Source organism: Stegastes partitus, unplaced genomic scaffold (genome assembly GCF_000690725.1).
Source record: "Stegastes partitus isolate 25-593 unplaced genomic scaffold, Stegastes_partitus-1.0.2 Scaffold1268, whole genome shotgun sequence".
In the NCBI taxonomy this organism is placed as follows: Eukaryota; Metazoa; Chordata; class Actinopteri; family Pomacentridae; genus Stegastes; species Stegastes partitus.
Genome location: NW_007578999.1, coordinates 33,550 through 51,031, shown reverse-complemented (window position 1 = coordinate 51,031; position 17,482 = coordinate 33,550). Strand labels below are relative to the sequence as shown.

At 44.4% G+C, this 17,482-nt stretch overlaps 1 protein-coding gene across 1 annotated transcript in view; it reads left to right on the top strand.

Moving 5' to 3' along the window:
- Nucleotides 1-17,234, top strand: part of iglon5 (IgLON family member 5) — a 102,013-nt gene extending 84,779 nt beyond the window's left edge. The window contains exons 3-7 of the mRNA XM_008297991.1: nt 6,216-6,448; nt 8,156-8,275; nt 14,507-14,638; nt 14,848-14,968; nt 16,938-17,234. Of these exons, the coding sequence (XP_008296213.1) occupies nt 6,216-6,448; nt 8,156-8,275; nt 14,507-14,638; nt 14,848-14,968; nt 16,938-17,196 (865 nt within the window). The 3' untranslated portion in view covers nt 17,197-17,234. The remainder of the gene's footprint in view (nt 1-6,215; nt 6,449-8,155; nt 8,276-14,506; nt 14,639-14,847; nt 14,969-16,937) is intronic.
- Nucleotides 17,235-17,482: the final 248 nt, after the last annotated feature.

Genomic DNA, 17,482 nt, shown 5'->3' with positions numbered 1-17,482 from the left:
TCTCCACCAGCTCTGAACAAATTCCCCTTTTTGTCCCCTTTATTCCCTGGAAACAAGAGTGGGCCTTTCCACTAAAATGAAATGTGTTATTCTGAAGGCAAGTACAGTTCTATCAATATTTGATGGAACTGTAATATTTGGTCAACAAGTCTCTTTCAAAGTTGGATATCAAAGAACGGACACGTAACCCGCAGCTGTTCTATTGATGCTGTGAAGTCAAATCGACAGGATTTATTTTCCGCACGTAAAAAAAAAAACCTCAAACTGAACGCGCTTCAAATCTGTGCTCTCAAGGTGACTTTGTTTCTTTACAGTTTGGTATCACAAATTGCCATGCGGTTATGCCACATTAAATGCATCGCTTTTATTTCTGCCTGTAAAACTGTGGTCCCAGTGTTGATTACAGCGTGCATTGGATGGCTTTCGAACTCCATCAGCGCAGCATTGTATTGGCATATTTTGTAATCAGATGTGTGTGCTAGTTTAATCTGCGGTGGACAGCAAACAGCTGTCAAACAAAAGACTAAAGAGCTTTATAAATAAACTCCATTTTAATGTAAAAATCACTTTTGCCCAAGTGGCACAAATACTTCTGTTATGCTTGAGACAATGCTGTTGTGTTGGCTTTGATGCGGGCCATTAAGAAGAAGCACATTTGATGCTATTATGGTGCTCATTTCCTCTGGGCTTGCAGTCCTGTAGCAACATCATCAGCAAAGAAGTGATTAATTTTAAAAATAGATTATTACTGCATTTGTACACAGATAATGAATTTTTATGATGGGATATCTTACTACGCTGTCTCTCCATCTAAACCCACCAGCCATAAATAGACCATTAATGAATCCAGTGAATGTTTTACTTCCCCGTCTGTTGGGAAGAACTAGCTCCCTTCCTGACTACATGCTCGGCCTTTTGTGTGGAAAGGTGGACATTAATCACATGCTCTTTTGTTTTGTTGTTGATTTTATTTAATTTTACAATACTATTGGCTACAGTCAGATTTGCACTTCTCCTTAAAGTTGAGCTCATTGGTTTTATGAAAACAAATGACATATTAAAATGACTTTAAGTTCTAAAATCACCTGTCAGGTGAAAGATGAAACAGGCCTCAAAAGCCTCTCGTGTGTGGTAGATGTAGTAAAAGTGATTAAGATAAATACAGCACAAATGTTTTGTTTGTTGTAAATGTTCACTAGTGATGCCTGGTTGCTGTTTGAATCATGCACACATGCTGTTAAATTCATTAACTCCATTCAGTAGCTCTTCCAAATAAATGGCTTCTTATTTTTCGAGTTCCCGTTGGCCCGGGTGATGTTGTGGGTTCCACACGCTCGCCATGCTAGCTTCCACCTTTCCTTGCAACAATTAGATCCCCTTGGCAGGCATCGAGGACAGAAATGCCACCGTCTGAAGGAGCAGTAGCCCAGAAGGTGTGCAACAATCAGGGCTGTGGCCAAAAGTGGCTACAGTCAGTGTTAAAAGACAAGATTCATGTAGTCTTGCTTAGCCAGCCCATTCTGCCATAGAAAATGGTCTGGCTGCACCTCACTGCCAGTCTGTCATAGGGGGACAACGCTCTGGCTTGCTTGTGTTTAGTTAAACCAGTTACAGTCATCTTGGCTAGAGATAGGCAATGCTTTTCAAACAGATTAAACAGTTAACAAGTGGCCTGATACCAAGGTGGAGGCTGGACTGGATACGTGATGAACATTATGAACATACTATCCAACATTATCCGCTTCCTGCGTCTCCTGGTGTTCTAAGGCAGAAAACTGAACAGCTCCTTCACCCATCATCAATGGTGCCACCTTGAAGATTCACCCTACATCATGCCAGGGTGCCTGTTCACATTACAGCAGTTTCCAGCTCTTTATCAACCACATGCCCACCTACCGAACAGGACTGCAGGTCCCATGTAGGCAAATCTAAAATTCCTGATTTTAAGAAAGGCTGAGACCCGGCAAGTGGCAACAGTTGACAACTTTAACGAATTTTGCTCGAGTCTGGGATTTAACAATAAGAAAACGTAAGGAGCTCACAGCACAGGCTGTGTCATGCCTTAATAAAGCACTATGTCACTTAAAGTGCATTTGGGAGGACCAGGGACAGAGGCGTAATGTTTTCAAGAACCACATTAAGACCTCTGAGTGGAGGAGTGGATCCAGGTACAGCTGGCTATTGTCCACTCCCAACAGATATTACTAGACCTAGCGCCATTTGCTAAACTTGTGGGGACAAGACACAATATGTCATCTGAATTATTGCAGAGGAGACGTCAGGGTATTTGAGTCGGAAATAAAAAAGACCGCAGACAAAGAAAGAGCATGGAGGAGAAATTGTAAACCATTCGTATGTCTCTAGCTTTGGGAAATGTTCACCAACAAAATGGAGGAGACCTTTGTCAGGAGCCAGAATGAGCATCGGAAAGCAGCCTTATGTGCTTCACAGACACAAGACTCTAATCCTAACTGGAACACCAGTGTGAGGGGCTTCCTGACAACACGGGCTGACAGGGACACCAAAGTGATTGGTCAGCAAAAAGGAGGTGGGCTTGAATTGCTTATTAACAACAGATGGTGTAACTCCTGGTTATGCTACCATCAGGACACAAATATGCCACAAAGACATTGATCTCTTAGTGGTGGTAATCACTACTGTTGTCTACATTGTCCTATATGTAATTGTGGAAGCTGCTTGTGACGTCGGACATGCTGCTGTCGCAAGACTACATGCGAGATACACAGATGCAGCCATTCTCCTGTCTGCAGATAATAACCATGCCTCTCTCTATAACATGCTGCCCACATTCACACAGCTTTTTTTTTTTTTTAGTGCACAACACTGGTGGAGGAGACGGTGGACCGTTTGTATGCTAATTTTAAAAATGCATATAAATCCACTGTACTGCCACTCCTTAGGGAATCACCACAATCTGGTTCATCTCGCTACCACCAGCATCCCAGTTGTTAATAAAATGCCAGTAGCCAACGAAATTCTGAAATGCTGGTCCCAGGAAGCGAGGAATATCTGCAATGCTGCCTAGAAACAACAGACTGGAACATTTTCTGTGAGTCATATGGGGGATGATATTTATGGAGGAACAGGTTGTGTCGCTGACTACATCGATTTCTGTGTTGACGTTAACATACTCAGCAGAGAAATCTGGTGTTTTTCTAACAATAACCAGCAACGTAAAAACCCATATTGAACCAGAAGAAAAAGGTTTCCACAGGACATGACAGTGACAGAGCAAAGGCACTGCAAAGAGAACTGAAGGTGAAGACTGTGGAGGGAAAACAACTCTATTGGCACAAACTGGAATCAGTGATGTAGGTATGGACTGGCATCATGGGTCTAGAGCAGAATGGAGGACCACTGCTAAATGGAGATCAGGACCTGAATCTGTTTAACAGATCCACACCAGTACATCTGTTGCCTGTGGTTCATACGTCACCATCTCACCGATAACCTCACCCTTGACATTCAACACATCTCGGGTCAACAGGGAACCAGACAAACTGAAGCAGGGATAAGTGGCTGAAACAGATGGAATTAATCCCAGACTGCTGTGTGAAATCCTCAAACACGTGTGAGGTCCATGTTCTTTGACTTTTTTTTAGGTGCCTTTAATATAATCCAGCCAGGACTGCTATGTGAGAAGATGAAGTGGATGCCAGTGGAGTCAGAAATACTCTCTTGAGTCATGGATTATTTCACCTGCAGACCACAGTATGTGTCAACAGAAGGGTCATCAGCAGTATGGGTGCACCAGAAGGACCTGTCCTGTCTTTATCTGTCAGACTTCCAATAGAGATCAGTCAGCTGCTTTCTCAAAAAATTCTCAGATGGTTCGGTAGTCGTTGGCTGTATTAAGGCAGGATGTAGTGAGGGGTACAGGCGCATTACCAGGGACTTTGTGCACTGGTACAACCACAATCCTCCACAGCTCAACATCATAAAGTCTTAAGATACGCTTGTGGATTTTAGGAGGAAGAGGCCCATGCCAGTAGTTACTATTCAAGGTACTGAGGTGGAACTTGTCTCCAGCCATAGAGACTCAGGAGTACAGCTGGACTACAAACTTGACTGGAACACCCACGTTGAGGGATTTTATTTTTTCCCCGGAAGGCTCAGGCCTTTCACCTTTTGCATGTCTCTTTTCTGAACATTCTAACGGACTGTAGTGATCTGTGCCATGTTCAGTGGGGAGAAGGCGCTTGCACGGCAGACAAGAACAGAATTAATAATAAACTGATCAGGAGGGCCAGCTCCATCATCGGGACTGAAATGGGCCTTATTCAGCAAGTGACAGGGGTGAGAGTTCTCTCAAAACTGAAGTCAAAAATCCCATACACCCAGTCCACGCCCTGGAGGTAAACCAGCAGTACACATCCAGTCCCAGGCTGACTCATCCGAGGTGTCGGACTGAACGCTACAGGAGGTCCTTTCTATTAGCTGCCATCACACTGTTTAATGGACAGGAATAGGAATCATGCTGGTGCACTCCATGTACAAGGAACGGCTGTGTGATGCTGGGTATACTTTCTTTTTTACATGTTGAGATTTTTACATTGTGCAAATCTCCTGTGCACACTGGACATTGTTTTTTATATTACATATTACAGGTATTTTATTGCCTTTTAAGTTTTCAGCATGTTTTAGTGTCCTTGCTCCTAGATATCATTCTATCTATGCATTTATCTATCTGTCTCTCTATCTATGATCAAAGACGTGAGCAGCAATGAAACAAGTTGGACAGACGAGGGCCAGAAACTAGTATTTGGGGGATTAAAAGTGTAATAGGAATATATTTTGCTGACATTGAGAAATCCAGGCGAGCTGCTCCACCACATAATCCTCCATGTGGGCCACACTATAGCCTGCGCTGAGCATCTAGGACAGGGCCGAGAGTTATAATTGCATTGCTTAATGAGTCTGTCGGCCAGGATTATATAAAAATGTACTGAAATACTTTAAAACAGGCAATGATTGTCAGGTTGTAGCCTCCTCCAAAGTGTACCATCCCCATCATGGATGTGCTTTATGAGAGAATAACTGTGGATCTCATTGCACATCACAGCACCTTAACTGTTTACTAAACTTTGCTAAGTTTTTTTTTTTCCTTTTGGAGATTGCTATTTGTTTGGAGAGCACAAATAAATGGCTACTTTCCCATCTCACTGTTGCTGGAGCAATGTTTAGTCCATGCCACTTCACACCTCTCCTCACAACACCTTCATTCCCCGAACTGCCAGGAGTGTTTGGCTTCGAGGTCATGTTTCACCCTGAACATCGGCCCATGTCTTGTAGCCTCTTTGTTAAAGACTTCCAAGCTTACCTGCGCTGTGGTTGTTATGCATTGTGGTGTCACTGTCACCGACTTGGCAAGTGATCTAAGATTTACCTCGCTGATATTTATCCAGGTCATATCAATTAAACATGAGAACTACAGAGGCATATCATTATACAAGCTAAAGCAGGGTAAGGACATCTAGTGGCCGAGCCAAGAACTGAAGTCACATTGTGCCATAGAGGTGTCCCAAGTCTTTGGGAACCACGAAGGTGAACACTGTGTTTTAGCGCGCCATTATACACCATTATTTTATTATTAAATCTCCATTATCTGTCTCCATTTAGTGAGTGTTCGTCAGGTGAAGTACAAGACTTGGATTTTATGTATCTTGACCTACAATCATTTTCAAAGTTGTGTCACTGACCAAACAAAGCGACAATACCCCATCGCCACGCCTCATGCACTGAATTACTCACAAGCTGTTTTTATGACTATTCTCAGCCAAGTATTTGCTAATGGGACCAATTATTGCTCCACCTTTGTGAAGCAATAATTGCATAAAAAGTTGGTTCATTTGTAAGAGTGAATGACAAAGACACACTCCCAGTTGTTCTAGTTAATTGAACAAACAATGCTCCAGTTTATTGTGAAAATGCCAAAATAAAGATTGTTTCATGGAAATTGGTTCGGAAAGCTGTTCTGGTGGCTCACGGATGCTCAACACTGTACTAAGACACTTAATGTGGCTTTTTACCCGTCACTCATTTATATACCTATACCGACGTCCACCTATTGCAGTATAAAATGATTTTAAGAGGCCAGTATACAGTGTACAGTAAAACTCCTCTGAGCCACGATCCATCCAAACATAAAGCGAAACGGGCCTCTCACCTATTAATCACTTTCTGTTGTCTCATAGATGTCGGATTGACGAGGAGGTGACCCACAAGGCCTGGCTGAACCGCTCCAATATCCTTTTCACGGGGACAGATAAGTGGTCGCTGGACAAGCGCGTGACACTGGTCAACAGCAACAACAGCGACTTCTCCATTCACATCGACAAAGTTCAAGTGACCGACGAGGGGCCCTACACCTGCACCTTCCAGGCCAATAACAAGCCCCGCATTGCCCACGTCTACCTCATCGTCCAAGGTCAGCAGCTAAGTCGAGACAGAACCGGAATCCAGTGGCTGTTTACTGCATTCAGCGGTTCTGGATAATTTCTCTAATATATCCACAGTATGCAGATTTGATTGCCACTGCAGCTGTAAAGAAAATAGAATGTTTTTTACTGTATCCATGGTACTGGAGCTGCTAAATTGTTTAATTATGTATATTGTATTCATCCAAGCATAATGGTGTCTGTTGTGTGTGACTGAGGTTTGATTTCATGGGAGGCAATTAGGATTTTCTATGGCTACGTTTAAAATGTTGCTATGTTCTCGTCTGTGAAATCATAGTCGAATATATGCTTAAAATTTACAACAGACAACTTAGTCATTATGGCGTCTCAGTATTCGAGGTCGGTGTTTATATCAAAATCAATCTACTTATGTCTTGAAAGCTTAGTTGGCTTGTGTGTGTGTGCGGCTACGTTAAAAGCAAGCCCGGTGCAGGTGACAGATAAGCAGAAAGTCAGTTGGAACAAGAGCCAAGCTCAAGCCCATCTGTTACTTTCTTGTGGCCTGCTAAGATTGCTTGTCTTTATAAGCAGAAAGTTAGGCAGATCAGATGGATGAGGCTGTATGTTGAGTAGGTACACAGGAGGCTGTCCAACTGCCTGACTAAATAACTGGCAGTGCAGGACCACGACTCAGTCATCAAGTCAGCGGCTAAGTGAGTGAGAGTCTGACTTATCCTGAGCGACATGATGTATTGACGCACGGCTGCCCGGAGGATGGATTTCAGATGTTTTTCAGCCCTGTGTGTGTGTGTGTGTCTCAGTTTTTTATGCATATATGGGGATGTGTAGTGCAGATTGCAGCAATACATCACCGGCAAGAATGAAACTTTTAACAGGATATATTCAGTACATTATGAAAACACAAGGCCTTGGCTCACAGGTTGCAGAGACAACTGCCTTACTGACAGAGACTTCACAGCCAAACCAACGCTCTTGTTCGCAAAGCTTGACACAGATGACCATATATACCCAATTATATACCCAATTCCAAGTCGCCCGCAATTGCAGCCCTAGCTTGATATCACACAAAAATAATTACACCCCGAAGTCAGTGCATCAAGTAAGAGAGGCTTCACACCAACACTTCAATCTGTGCTTTATCGCTGCGAGTATTCAACTCCAGCAAGATAGAGAAAAGGAGCTTCGGTAGATGTCTCGCAAAAAAAAAAAAAAAAAAGCAATCTCAGGGCCAAGCTCATTAAAAACAATGATAATGGGCCATTTAAATTCAAGGGCCATCTAGTTATCAAACTAACTACATGCATAGCACCCCAACACTTGGTGCTTAGGGCAATATGGTGTTCAGGGGTGGTCATTTACTTAAGAAGTAGAAGTAAAAAAAATTCCACCAACTACCACTTTTACAAATGTCCTTTTCTTTAAAGATCAAATTAGATGTCAAAAGAAGGAGATTTTAATGCCCATTTGCAGCGATTTAGAATTCGGTGCATTTTAAGTAGACGGTCAAGCATATTGTTGCACAGTTCAGTAAGCACTCAGGCACAGATCATTAATCAGCTGATTGCCTGTCTGTTTAAGGTGCAGCGATTTGGATCATATTTTAAACACCTTAATAGGCTGGAAGGCCAGACCTTATCAATAATTTATGGGGGGGAAAAAAAGAGGGATTTTGAGGTCATATTTTAATGATCTTTTTTTGTTGTTGTTGTTTTCAGTGCCGGCCAGAATCGTCAACATCTCAAAAAACGTGTCCGTGAACGAGGGGGAGAATGTAAACCTCTACTGTCTGGCAGTCGGCCGGCCTGAGCCCACCGTCACCTGGAAAGACCAGAAATGTAAGCTACCCCCTTCGTGTTTGCTTGTCTTCAGATCCAGAGATCTCTTGTTCACAGCTTCACCTTTATCTCCTTGCCTTTACATTCATCCCTAACCCTGTTCCTCCTGTTCCAGTCTGATATTTTCTTTCCCCCTTCCAGTCCGTAAGGTTATCAGCATTCCGCTCGCGTCCGCGTCTTTATCCCTCGTTCCCGTGTCATCATTCTTAAACCCAGCTGTTTAGTCCGTCCGCATCTTAAATTCATACTCCCGCATTTTCCCCCATGTCCCGGTGTTTTGTCCCAAATAACCACACATTACACGTAATTATCCCCACCGCGCCACCCGTAATCATCAGCATCTGTCTTCATCCACCCTGTCAAATGGCATCATGGTGCCAACCGCCACTTTTGGCATTACATCAGCTATTTTTAGTCTCTGTTGGTGTGAGGAATCCGAGCTGGTTCGGGGTGGTCGGGATGCATGGCTTGATTGGATGAAGTCAGATCCATTTGAGTTGATCAGCGCAGAATTTATTCAATGTGTGCGCTCATCTTTGTCATCGCTGATGTTCAAAGTCAGGCAAATGGCCGTTACGTGGTCTTTTTTGGAATGCGTCCTTTGTTATCTGTTACATAGAGAAAATATATTGAATGTGCCGCCGTATGATATTTTATTGTTTACCTGTTTTGTCTTGCTCGCTGGGTAAACGTCGGTTGTCGTCTCTAATATCAGCATGTGTGCCAGAAAAGTTCTCAATATCTTTGACTGAACTTCTGAATCCGACGGATGAATTTCACAGGAAGCTGGATCAGAATAAGAATACTTATTTCAGACTTTTCATCGCTTTGAAGGTCAGTGTCACCAGTGGTTAAAGCACTTTTTATCACACAACAGTATTGGATGACTTGTAGCTTGACTGCAGCAGCGGCAGCACGGATCAAATGCAGCAGCGAGACAGCAATAATAAATAGGTCAGCGAGAACAGCTACTCAACACGATGTAATTATACCGTTAGGCCAATAAATGCACAACCTACTGTACTGCTGTACTTACAGACAGCTTTGGGCTTGCTCAGAGGTCTGTTCTTCCTCCTGTCTCCTCTGTTTGTCCCCGGGTTAGCCTGCTGTGAACGCAGTGTCCTTCTCTGCACATTCGGTGTTTGTGGACCTACACAGTACAGTACCCCAGGCAGGGACAAGCCCAGCAGTGATCTCACACACACACACACACACACACACAAAAGTATAGAGGGGAAAAGGAAAAGCATGCATGAACGCACACCTGCAGCAAACACACAGACACACATACACAACCTTACATCACAAACTCTTTGCAGTTGTCCTCACTTGAAAGCCTACAGCATTTCTCCTCTGTCAGCAGTAATCCTCCCTCTCTAACCGCCCCCACCATCTCACACTGCTTTCCTCCCTCCACCCCATCCTCGCCACCACCATAACCCCTCAGCTCGCGGAGAAAGAGATAGGACCCACATTGCTATTCCGTGGGAGTCTCTGCAACCAAGCCATCAGTTGCAGGAGACCAGGGCCAGTGGAGAAAAGGCAAGGAGGGGGGGGGAGTCTGGTCTGGCCCAAAGAAACAGCAAGAAGCTGCCCGCCATCTGTCCCCATTACTCAGAGGCTGCATGGAGAAAGTGCAGGGAGGGGCGGTGAGAGGAGGAGTGGATGTTGGGTGGAAAATGTGTGTGTGCCAGGAGGAGGTTGTGGAGCAGGAGGAGGCGCGCCACCTCAGAGGTGAGAGGGACCCGCTTAAAGTCCTCTATCGCTCTGCAGCTCGCCTGCGGTTGCCAGAGTCCTTACTCACATAGCGATACTGTTCTTTGCAAAGCCTTCTTCATCTTCACCAAAGCGCCGATACAATCTGTTGCACCCATTCACTCTCACTGGCATCCATCAGTTGACCCACACGGAGACATACAGGCGCTTTGTCTCATTCAGTTAAATGCAGCAGCGCAACACAGGCTTATCATTTGACACGCCATCCATTAAAACCTGCAGGAACGCAGACTTAGATGTCACCGGGGGGAAGAGGAAGGATGCGAGTTTTCGTGAAAAATTTTTAAAAAGTCAGCGATGAGTTGATACGCGAAAAGGCTTCACATGTGCTAAATATAGTCGACAGGTTCTTTACAATTGGCGGCAACAGATCATGGTGTGATATTTCTGGTAGCTGTCGTGTGGATCCACGAGCTCGATTCAACAACAGAACAGGTGTAATTAAATTTTTGTTTGCTTGGGTTTGATTTAGTGCAGCGGTTGGCAACAATAGGCGAGCGGTAAGCAAACAAATCCCACGAGGGAACAATAGAGGATCTGTCAGATGATTGGTGAGTGTCGGGATGTATACGAGCTGAGTAAATGTGATCAGCGACAGGTGTTGTTCTGGTCGGGGGCGGGCGGGCAGGTGGGGAAATCAGGTGAATGGAGATCAGGCAAAGGAACAGCGTTGCTAGAGACAGGTTAGGTTTTCAACTATAAAATCACAATTGTTTAATTAACAAATGTAAGGAATCCATCCATCCATCCATTATCTATACACCGCTTAATCCTCATTAGGGTCGCGGGGGGGCTGGAGCCTATCCCAGCCGACTTAGGGTGAAGGCAGGGGACACCCTGGACAGGTCGCCAGTCCATCGCAGGGCTGCAAGGAATCTGCATCAAATAATTATGAGCTTATTTTAAAGATTCATATCGGCAACCTTTCACGAAAACACCAACAATTTGTTAATCCTCACTCCAACTTCCCTACATTGTGCCTCTCAGCACTGAGCCCCAATTGGATGGAAATCTTCAATAATTAGTCACAAATCTTCAGTTGAATTTTACACGTTTTAAAAATGTTTAAAACATTTAAAGATTTTAAATGATTTCCTAAAAGAGCCGGGCCCCGTGATGTTCAGCGAATTTACCTCAAGCAGAAGCAAAGCGCCGTGTTTATTGGGAACTATTTTAGGCCGTGGATTAATACACGTAAGTGAGTGTTTACATCAGCGGGATGGCGTGCAGAAGGTAGGATTAACTCAAAATAATCTACAGTGGCTGCGGTTATGACAATAAAAGAACTTGTCACCCAGCGTGTTTTTCGACTACAATGCATCTCAGTGGGAATGCAGTAAGCTTCATCAGGCTTTGGCTACACAGACAATACTTGTTAGTAAAAAATCACTTCATCGCTGGGAATGATCTTTTCATGCCATTTGTTGATGGTGAAAAATGTTTTCATTTCATTAATTCTTTTCTCTCCTGCTTGTTTTTGCGTTTAACACAAAAAAAAGTGATTAGTGGTTATATGGCTCATTCTATACCTACTGCAACCTCTAATTAATCCTATTCCATTTTTATGAAATCTCACAATTCCTCTGGCGATTATTTTTGATGTAGAGCCATGATGCAGACATGCAGATAGACAGCCCATAGATGAAGCCAATTCTGATGTTCACAGATTGTTTTCTAGCCGTGTTCGTGCAGTTAAGCTAATTTGACGTCACCAGTGTGTTCAGTCACCTTTGTTTCAATGATCATAGGTTTTCTGACGTGTGTTTTCAGTACAGTCCTTCTAAAGTGTTTGTTTTAGGTAAATATTTGAAATGTCAACTTAGAAATAATGCAATTATTAAAAGCAGATACAATTTTGAATCATTTGGCATTTATGTGATATCGCACACGGGTGTACTCATTTCTGCTTCGAGCCTCAAAAGTCCTGCAGGCTGTGATAGAAAGAATATGGAATAAACTACTTGAATAAAATGCTAGCGGGTAATTTCAGGCATGTGTGAAGATCACTAGGGTAAACGGACCGTCCTATTTTTTCCCGCTCGGTCATTTAGCTCAGCTAACACACATTTGAGCCACTTACTCTTCCACATGCAGGTGTTACTGTCTGTCAGCCTGTCCATCCTCCTCTGCTTCAGCCTGACATCAGACCTCTCTGCCTCCACTGTAGTTTTTTTGTAATGGAAATGGATAAGAAGAGCCGAGAAATCAAGTACCCTGATGATCCAGACGGGCACAAGTGCTTGCTGCGGAAATAGAGCACGGTTTCACTGTTGGGCAAACCAGAAATCCTGACCCCAACCGCCACTTCCCCACCACACACACCCCCACACCCCACACACCCCTCCACCGCTCTCTTCTCAGGTGCAATCCAACTATCTCTGGTGGTCAGGAGTCAGGCTCCTTCAAAAGCCGTAAGTGGTTGATGGAGCTGTATTTTGCAGACCATTGTACGAGTGCCAGGTGCCGACTCCGTTCAGATATGATCTCCCACCGGAGTGGAGAGAGAGGTGTGCGGTGCAGGTCCAGAGATCTCAGGGGATGAAGAGGGTGGGAAGGAAAGGAAGAGCGAGAGGGCTGCTTTGCGCTGTCGTATTACATCATGCATAGGTGCTGTGGATGAAAGGCTCATGAAAGCGCCAACTGTCTCAAACAAGCAACTAGACATCGCTCACCGGTCCGCTCTTTGTGTTGCTGTTTCTCTCTTTTTTTTCCTTTATCTTTATATCTGTGTATCTCTTCCTGTCTCTCGCGCGGTATCTCTGGCAAATTACCACACTCTGTGTCTGTAATGGGCACTCTAGCACTCGATTGCTCTCATTTTTTACTTTCTTTGTCCTTTTTGTGTCTTGGAAGTTATCTGTAACAGCCTTGTGTGCAGTTTCCCCAGTGTCAGTTGTCTGATTCTATCCTTTTTTTCCCCCCATCCTTCCACACAGTTTCCCCCCTTCTGGCAAAAGTTGGGTCCTCTGCCTGCCTGACAGAGATGTCAGAGGAGAGCTATATTTATTAGACTAATGGAATGAGTGAATACCATTGCACCCAGCCCAACCCGTCACCCAGCGCCTAACCAGCGCTCGCTCGGGTGGCACAAGCCGCCATCACCGCGGTTGTTGCTCACTGCTCAGCCTCTGCCGCAGCAGCTGCAAATAATCGTCTCCAGCTCAGTAGCCGCACTAATAATCCTCCAGTATAATCTTCAATTAGAACCGCTGCACTAATCTCTGACAGGAATAATCGTGGCGTTTAGCGTCTTTTTTTGTGCGCGCGTGTGTGTGTGTGTTGCTCTCAAACGTGCTTCAGAGCTGTTTGTTTGTTTGTTTGTTGGGGGGAAGTAAAGGTCTGCTGATTGACAGTGGGTTTGGGGGGTGGAGGGGAGGGGAGGGGGGTTTGAAAGGGGAAAAGTGAGCGGCAATTTAGCAGCTGGATTTCCTTGTTAGTGGTGAGATTATATATTATGTCGTGTTCCACAGTCTGACTTCTTTAATGGGGTAAAGGGGAGAGAAAAAAGGCGTAATGGTTTCGGAGGCTGCGAGACAGCTGGCTGCTAAGGCTCGCGAGGAGGAGGGAGTGCGCTCTACCCTCTCATTCTTCTTCTTCCCTCTCTCTGCTCTCTTTCTATCTGCCACTGTCAAGCCAATAACACCCCCAGCATCCATTCCCTCACATGAAGGAGCAATAACTTGTAGCCCGTCCCCTCGACTCTGTCCTCTGAAGAGATTCCGCGGCTCTTCGTCGCCCAAGGAAAAAAAGAGCGAAAGTGCGAGACTGACTAATTTGGTTTTGGGTGCACCTGGGAGTTTGTCAACATCAAATAACAGCCAAATATTCTCCTCACTATGTAATGTGGTGAATGAGCCATCTCCCCCGGTGTGTTCCCCTCACACTACCAAAGTAATGGTGTCACTGCTGTCGAAGCGTGTTTGCTTACTCGCTTCGCATCTACATGAAATTTTTAACTGCTGACCCGTCATTTAACTGAAGGAACCCAGCCTGAGGGACACGAGACAAACTGAAACATAATCAATTTCTCTTGATTACAGTTATTTCATTAGGGCTTGTTGGTAATTCAATATCATCGTATCGACCCAGCGTCGTGTTATTAACCGTTTCATGTTGTCGTTCGCTGTTATCCAAATTAATGGATCGAGAAAAAAAAGATAATTGTCATTTAGAATAAACAAAATGAGGACATTTTCAAGGTTTGGAGTGGACACTATAGCACTGATTTTCCTCACATCACTCAGCTCTACATGTCAACGTTCCAACTTGATGTTGAATAATGCATCATGAATTGCTAATCCGATATCTCGGCCTCCCGTCCTGCTCTTAAATTACCTTAGCCATGAGAAAGCTTGTCAATCCACTCGTATCTCGGGTAGTAAACCTTTAATGTGCAGCTTGGTTCACCTTGCATTTGATATATGGTGACCTTTGACTTCTACCTTATGCCATTAGATGGGCTGGTGAGTGAGGGGGAGTTCCTAGACATCACGGAGATCAAGAGGCAACAGGCCGAGGACTACGAATGCATCACCAACAACGGAGTAGCACCGCCCGACCAGCGCAAGGTCAAAGTCACGGTCAACTGTGAGTATGTCTGTGTGCCACCCAGCAGCCCAGTGGTGATCATTTTACAGAACCTGGAGCGCATAATGATGTATTGATAATATATGCAAATGCTCTCGATGCAATATTATGCATACATTTTTTAACCTTGTGGGAGGACCTGACTCTACTTCATAGCTAATTTTTTTACTTCCTTCTTTCTGTTTGTCTGCTCTCATTTTCTCTGCCAGATCCTCCCATGATCACAGACATGAAGAACATGCCAGCGCATTTGGGGAAGACAGCCATCTTGCGCTGTGAAGCCATGGCAGTCCCACCAGCCTCCTTTGAGTGGTACAGAGATGACCATAGGTGAGACGAGTTCAGCGCTAATTAGGTTGATGATGTCCACACTAAGCCAGCTGAATCTCAGATGCTCGTTTCCTCTGCATTGCCTTTTGTCCACACTGATGATGTGCAGTCGTGACTTGATAACCCGACACTAAATGTAAAACCTTCCTTTATGTTGGATAGCAAGGCTGTCGGATTGTAAAGACAGAGGTCGAGATACAAGGAGGGCTTAATGCTTGAAGCGGAATTTAATGTTAATATTTATTGTTTATAGTTGTTATAATAACTAGTGTATTGCTAGAACACTACGCATCGCTGGATTTGACGCCTAATTGACCGGTGCGCTTGTGCACGTTCCGGCCAATTCCACCCCGTCGGAGAGTAGCCCTGGGGTGGAAGTGGCCAGAATGCACAGGCAGTACTTGGCTGCTGATGCCAGTTTAGTTAGCGGTCACAGTTCTGTTTCCACCATCGACGGTGGTGGGGGAGTGGCTGTCAAGATACGCTCCATCCATGTTTACTTCCACCAACACTGAGCACGCTCGCTGCGTGTGACGTCATCGTGTCCTCTTCTGCGCATGCGGGACACTTTTGGGTCGTATGAAGTTCACACAGCAGATCACATACAAGTCACATTTAATTGGAAATGTGAACGAACTCACAAAAAATCGGATTTCGCAAAAAACTTTGAATTGAGCATTAAGTCCTGCAGTGTGAACGTAGCCAATCTGTGGAATTGTTCAGTCAGATAATACGCCGTTATCCTGATTTGTGACATAAAACGTCATGTTGGAGTCGGAATCCAAGGCTGTCAGGATGTTAAGGTTATATATTTTTAATGGGTTCCGTTCGTTTTTCCTAAAAACCTGTGGTATAGTAAGGTTTTCGGATCGTTAAGGATCAGGTTATCAAGTCACGAGTGTATTTGTTAAAGTTTTTGAAAACACCTTGCAGAGTCGGTTTGAGTGTTTTCGAGGCAATGTTCATGTGTTTAGGCTGCAGTGGTGGAGTTTAGATGCCAATTTTCCCTCTAACCCTCCCTATGCACGCTCATTTTAATGGTAAACACATGCAATCACACAGTACAGGTGTTACATTTCTACAGCATTGACATCGATTAGCCGGCGTCTCAGTGCAGCAGCACGGGAGTCACAGTTTGCCCGGAGCTTTAATGAGCCACAATTTTACACTTATACATTTTCCATCAATGGTAAAAGAAAAATATGTTAACGAGAGTAATTAAATTCTGAGTTTAGCGATGTTAAAACAGAGTACAGCAGGTGATCACAGAGAGTAGGAGGGAAGAGAACACATATTTATCCAGTTAAGACTGTGTAACTGTGTTTTTCTGTCCTTCTTCCTCTACAGCTTGTTGTCGGATACTTCAAAAAGGAGGAGGAAGAGATTTATGCATTTTTCATGCTGTTTTTGTTATTTTTGAGCTCTTTCCTTATAGTATTTTCCCACATAAACAATATAACCAGATGCAGCTGGCTGACTGTGGATGCTGCTGTTGATGTAGCTAACCTCTGACGTTCGTATATACAGCATTTGATGCGTTGCCATCTCCGGATAGCTTGTGGGCAACATATTTCCTCTATATTACCCACATATATACTGTCCAACTAAGTTTGTAAAAGGTCCCAGAGAGCGTCGAAGAGTTAGGGTGATGTGGCGTCAGGCAAAGCAAGACGCAGAAGTACTTAGAAAAGGCTTTGCTAGCCAGAGAGAGCTGTTAATAGAGTATAATAGGCCCCAGTAGGAGGCCTCAGTTATTTATGGACTGTAAGATTTCACTATTAGTACGAGGTGAGACAGAGTAAATGTGTGGAGGGGGACTATGTTGCATGATCGTCACTCAAGAGAGTTTCTTATGCAGGCTGAGTCACTAGGTGTGATGTTATGTTGCGTTATCTCTCTCACACACTTTTTTTTTCTCCTTCTTTTCTTATTTCCCTTCCTTCGCTTCCCCACCGCCGCCGCCACCCAGACCGGTAGAGAGTGACAACACCCTAAGGATCAAAAACGAGAAGACGCGTTCTCTATTGCTGTTCACCAACGTGACAGAGAAACATTTTGGCAACTACACTTGCTTCGCCTCAAACCGTCTGGGGGCTTCCAACGCCAGTATGCTGCTGTTTCGTAAGTTATCACGCAGAACTAACTACGTGCAGGTGCGCACGCTCGACACTGTACATATTTATGCAAGCCCGAGATTTCGCAAATATGCTGACATTTATCTTGTGTGACTATCAATCAACGTGCGAGAGTTATAGCAGACATGACCCACTACTGCAAAATGATTTGCAATGACATGCTGTTTTTTTTTCCCCCTCCTTCCTTTCGCACGGTCTGTTTTTTGCTCTGCACACAGCGCAGCATTTTCTCAGCCCTTCTCCTCCCTCCTTCTTCCCATTTTCGTTATTCTCCGCCCCATTAAAGCTTTGCTTGCCTATATTACCATCTCTCTCTCTCTCTCTCTCCCGTTCGTTCACACTCCCGCTTTCCATCCTCCTGCCGTCGCTCTGCTCTGTC